Consider the following 6000-nt stretch of genomic DNA (forward strand, 5'->3'; position numbering starts at 1 on the left):
CAGTTTAATGCAAATAATTTGCTAATGAATATTGGCAGAATGAACACGCGGACAGAAAATAAAGCACATATCAGGCACGTAATGCTGGTATACTTGTGCTATTGTGTAAGATTTTGAACCGTTATGTGACCGGACGTTGACACATTTAAAGCAGAAAGACACTCCACGCGAACACCCCCCATTACACAAGAATTCCGTGAACTTCAGGACAAATATGAAAGTAACGTGCAATATTACACTGATGACTCCAAAACGATAGAACACGTGGGTGTAGGGGTCATAACGGAAAATTGGGAAAAAAGTATTTGATTGCCACAACACGCCTCTGTTTTCACGGCCGAAGTTTTCGCTATATGGGCTGTTGTTCAAAAAATTCGCGCTGTTGAACACACAAATGCAGTCATATACACAGATTCTTTAAGCACACTGAAGGCACTACATCTGAAATCTGAGTGTGAACCCCTGATTGGAGACATCTTAAACATGGTGGCTTTTTACGAATACGGGAAGTCAATTCGTTTCTGCTGGGTCCCAAGCCATGTTGGGATACCGGGTAACGAAGCAGCTGATAGATATGCATTGATGACAGCGCACAAAGACATTTCAAACACAACACTCCCATATAAAGATAGCATCCGTGCAATAAGAAAAGCCTTAACGGTAAAATGGCAACGCGAATGGGACCGTTGTGCCGACAACAATCTACATCTCAGGAAACCCATAGTTGGCGAGTGGAAGTCATGCTATCATCAGGAGCGGTTCAACGAAGTAGTTTTATGCCGACTACGCATTGGGCACACACACCTCACACACAATTATTTACTTACGAAAGAAGGCACAACAACATGCGAGAAATGTCAAGAGCCACTAACAGTTATGCACATATTACTTACATGTACACATAATGAAGCACACAGACGAGCACGTTTGCACAAATTACATCAACTACACATACCTTTACACCCTGCTCTAATTTTAGGTGATGATCCGCTAGGGCCATTATGTGACGTCCGTAAATTTCGATATGACACTGGCTTTTTACATAAACTATAGATTAATAACAAAGCCTTTTCCTTCATAAACTGGATTTTAAAACACCTCGTGTTTGGCGCAGCATAGCTTTAGCCACTTTTGCGCCATTAAACCCCATTTAACTAAGTATTAAGCAGAAGTAATTTCCCCTATGTTGTCCTTGGTGGCAGTATTTGTTGGGTTCTTATGATAGGGTTAATAAAATCGGGACCCTCCGTTAAATCTGTTTAGTTTACTACATAACGAGGGTCTCGAATCCGGCAACATTCATGCCTTCAGATAGCATGTGTGGCTCATTGACCAGTTGCCTTCACCCAAAAAGATCACGTTCTCATGGCGCCTACGGCCGAACGGAGGTTTCGCATCCGTCGCCAAGGTCAGTGAGGGGTAGTGCTGGCTAACACTCCCAGGGTTCTATTAAGAAACATAAATACCCAAGAAAGTAGATGATGAAACGGTGCCGTGGTAGCTCAATTGGTAGAGCATCGCACGTGTAAGTCGAAGGTTGTGGGATCATTCCCCACCTGCGGCAAGTTGTTTTTTCATAAACTTTCACTTCCATTAGTTTATCGTTTCTTTATTTTATTGATCAAGCTGAAATAATTACCCTATGTTGACCTTAGTGTCAGTGTTTGTTGGCTTCTTAAGATATGAGTGTATATATATATATATATATATATATATATATATATATATATATATATATATATATATATATATATATATATATATATATATATATATATATTTATGGCTGTGGAAATCACGCTGGCCACGGTAGCAAAATGAAGAAAAAGAGTACGACGTACGTTGAATACGCACAGTATACTTGACTGACGCTTCGGCTGGTTGACCAGCCTTTGGCAAAGTCACAGGCTGGTCTGCAAGCCGAATCGTCAGTCAAATATAGTGTGCTTATTCAACGTACGTCGTATTCTTTTCTTCACTATATATATATATATATATATATATATATATATATATATATATATATATGTGTGTGTGTGTGTGTGTGTGTGTGTGTTGCACTCCGTGTGCTTCCAATCGCGCTCTTGACGAAGGCCGAAACGTCAGTAAAGTCCTGCTATTTTTCCTATATATATATATATATATATATATATATATATATATATATAGGCACGTGAGTGTACTGCCTACAGGCGATCAAGCCAAGGGAGACATAGGGGTAGTTGGTAGTTGGATGGCACTGGAAGTAAAGTATAGCAAATGTTGAAGACAATGGAAACGAAAGTGGACGAAGTCATAACTTGTTGCCATGGAGGACGTAACCTACAACCTTCGCGTTATAATGCATACATATGTAAAGATGAATCTTGTAACAGGACAGCAGTTGCTTTCCTAAGAAACAGCTTTAGTCATAAAAGTGCTAATCAGTGCTACTCGTCAATCTGCAGGCCCATCTTACTCCTCCTCGTGGGTGCGGCGGTCATTGCTTTCATGGTAGTCCTCATCATTGGCACTGTCATCTTGGCACGGAAGGATACGAAGCAGCTCTCCGCAAAAATATCGGTGGCTGCGACAAGGAGGAGTCTTAGCGCGAAGACACCGCTGGCTACAGCCCCCGTCAGAAACGTAGTCAATGGGTCCTCTGCTCAGAGCACAGTCTCGATGGAAATGGCGAACCCAACTTGCAACGCATCGGAGGCTATTGGATGCGTGCGCTCGGACGAGGCTGTAGGGAACTCGAACAGTTCCAGTGCGCCTGAGCATAGCTTGGTTTCGGAAGCCGGTACGCTGAACACAACGAGCGAGATCCATGACCACGAATATTCAATGCTCGAAACAGAAACCGCCGTGGCGGCATCGGAGCCGGTCAATGCATCTGGTGTAGCAGCTGGTGGCGATGGAGGAAGAAGCCATGTTAGCTCGGATGAGGCCACGAACGCGTCTGGTGACGAAGGCATGTTCGCGATGAAATTCTCTGACAGCCCGGTAGTGAGCCTCTCGAGTACCATGGACGCAACCGTGGTGCCTCTGGATGTCTCGGACAGCGCACAAGCATTGAGCACGGAGGAAGTCGAAATTGCAACGTCAGGGACTCCTGGGGTGGCTATGAGTAGTGATCAATGAAGACAGCAGGCAGCATCCAAGGTATTACATCCACTTAGGCACTTGAAGGCGGAACCTGAATAAAATTATTTTCGTTGCGAAAGCTGTCCGTGTTCTCCATCTCCACCTTATAAAAACATACAGTGGGTTATAATTCTTTTCTGCCGGTTTATTATGTGAACTGAATTATTCATTAGTGGTAATTGTTTCGCAATGAAATTGATACACCTGTTTATAGTATCCTAGACTAGGTGCTCTCGCTAAATGACAAGCTAGACAAGTACCGAGAGGTGATGCTACTGCGTATACATGTAGCACTTTGGAATGAACGCGTTGAGCTCCTTTCGCCTCCAGGTGGACTGTCTGGAGATGCTGGCGACGCGGTTGCTTTCTGCCGGAATTGCGCTGCCGTTGCGATTCCTCGCCATCACTGCAGTGAAAGTTCTTCACTTTGCTCAACAGAACCACCCTAAATGTAGCAGAAACTGCTGTCGTTGCCGCATTCGTCGCCCGTTGCCGCCTGGAGACGGAACGCCACAGACGCTTATTCCGCGAGATATTGTAAACATACGGAATACTTGAGAGCAGCTACCGTATTTACTCAAGCAAGCCGCGCCCTGTTAAATCCTGCACCCCCATTTTGAAGCGCCAAAAATTGCAGAAAGAAAGTTCGCAAAGCATCACGTTCATATCCGCTAACTTCCTCAAAGAGATACTGAGTGCACTAATTGTGTTTCGGACGATGGTGTTATCAGCGTATTACACTATGGCCATGTCCCAGGCAGTGCACATTAAAGGGAAGCTGAAGAGTCTGTCGAATTCAATAACGCGCTCATATACGGATGCGGGAACCTTATAAATAATGCAGGTAAAATTTTGGGGGGGAGTGTTCACTTAGGAGCGACGCAATCGTCGGTTAAAATTGCGCTCCACACGAGCGACGGCTTTGAGCGATGACTTCCCGTTATGAGGGCAGCAATATACGCGCCGAAACTAGCATGACGCATGCTTTATCAATTTAAGTCCATGTATGTTACTGAAAAAGGAGAATAAATATTTCAGAAGGTCTTGCATTAGGTTCTTATTCTTGCACGTGTAAAATTCGATAGTTTGCTCGTTCCATGCGACAAATAGTTATGTACATCCAGTTCTGGCTTCGCACTATTGGCTAGTCGCTCATAGCCCTTCCGGGCGACGAGCGACGAGTTCTAGATTTCTCGAAACGAGCGATCGAGCGAGAACACCGATCTATCTGTTCCAGTGGCAGCCCGTTTTGTCGTTCGAAGCCGTCGCCCGTCACCGTGGCGCGCAAAATCGCTCTCGTGGAGTTTGGACTTAACGCTGAACTCCTGAGAGAAACGCAAGCTCTCGAAATTTTCCATGACCGTCTCAGCAAAACAGCACCCAACTACCTTGCACTGTGCTTCGTGCGTAGCGGCAGCAGTCGGTCCGGACGAACACCATTGTTGACGTCGCGAGGCGCCCGACCAATCACAGGCGGAAACGAGGCGCGCAAGCTGGGCGTGTCTGCTGCTGCACTTTTCGTCGAAATAAAATATGTTTGCGCTTTCTTTCACTCAATTTCGATGCGATATTCGAATTCAAAGGGTTGAAAACCACGTTGTACTGCTCTTCACTCATTTTTTCTGGAAAAGCTTTCAGCTTCCCTTAAAAGAAAAATTATGGGGTTTTACGTGCCAAAACTACTTTCTGATTATGAGACACGCCGTAGTGGAGGACTCCGGAAATTCCGACAACCTGGCGTTCTTTAACGCCCACCTAAATCTAAGTACACGGATGTTTCCCATTTCGCCCACATAGAAATGCGGCCACCATTGCCGGGATTCGATCCCGCGACCTCGTGCTCAGCAGCCAGACATTGCACATGGTGCGAAGCCTACCAAAGCGCAAATATAGTTGCCTACTCAACTGAAAAATACTGTGCCACTAAGACCCAGTATCCAGTGCAAGTGAACCTAGTGTTTCTAGTATAAGGGGCTCAGTGTCGCTCTGGATAATGCATCAGTGAGCTGGTGCGGCATACTGGGAGCCGGCCGATTGTACATAAATTTTATTACGACTAGCGTTCTTAGGGTACAGTAAAAGAGAACAGCGCCAACCTGGACGACCACAAAAGTAGAGGGACACACACAGAAGCGCTTCTGTGTGTGTTCCTGTCATGTTGTGGTCGTCCTGGTTTGCGCTACTCTCTTTTACTGGACATGTACCGATTCGTCACTACAGACGTTTTACTGAAATTATTAGGGCACTTTACGCGCTTTTGGGGGGCTAACTTTCTTATCTATGTCTCTAACCATCTTCCCGGCAACCTTGGTAAAGCTCTTCGTAAATAATGTTCGCATGTCCAATGGGGAGCGCGTCGGGCTGTTGCGCTGAAGCAACATGGTACTTATGCGGCGCTCTTCAAATAACCTGTTTGCCGCGCACATGTGTCAGTGGGGATCGGAGACTGGGTACGTGGCATTGGGTGCGTACACTCGAAAAACAAAGACAAAGAAACAAAAATAAAGGCGTACCTGCTTGTCCCATATTTCCCTACCTATTCGAGAGTTGATCAACCCCCTTCGTAAGAAAGTAGAACATCTATCCCTGACAGTTTTGTTACTCCACCGGCACGGGCTGCTAGTGCTCTTCCGCAGACTGCTAATACTCGCCACCCGAGGATAACAGTATTCCCACTGACTGAGTGCTTCTAATCCCTCAAACAGAGTGCTTGAACTCCTAACAGAGAGATTTTACTCTTTCACAACATGGTGCTAGTACTCTTCACAATATGGGAAAGTGCTCATGATGTCGATCCATGGTCACGTTAAAAGGAAGTCGCAATGCTTCCGAAGCGCACTACCGATATGAATCTACTGAGATGCCCCCTTTCTG

At 45.4% G+C, this 6000-nt stretch overlaps 1 protein-coding gene across 1 annotated transcript in view; it reads left to right on the forward strand.

Moving 5' to 3' along the window:
• LOC129384480 (uncharacterized) overlaps positions 1 to 3198 on the forward strand; it is a 62273-nt gene extending 59075 nt beyond the window's left edge. The window contains exon 4 of the mRNA XM_055069968.1: positions 2448 to 3198. Coding sequence (XP_054925943.1) covers positions 2448 to 3123 — 676 coding nt within the window. The 3' untranslated portion in view covers positions 3124 to 3198. The remainder of the gene's footprint in view (positions 1 to 2447) is intronic.
• Positions 3199 to 6000: the final 2802 nt, after the last annotated feature.

The sequence above is a fragment of the Dermacentor andersoni genome, chromosome 9 (assembly GCF_023375885.2).
Source record: "Dermacentor andersoni chromosome 9, qqDerAnde1_hic_scaffold, whole genome shotgun sequence".
Classification (NCBI taxonomy): Eukaryota; Metazoa; Arthropoda; class Arachnida; order Ixodida; family Ixodidae; genus Dermacentor; species Dermacentor andersoni.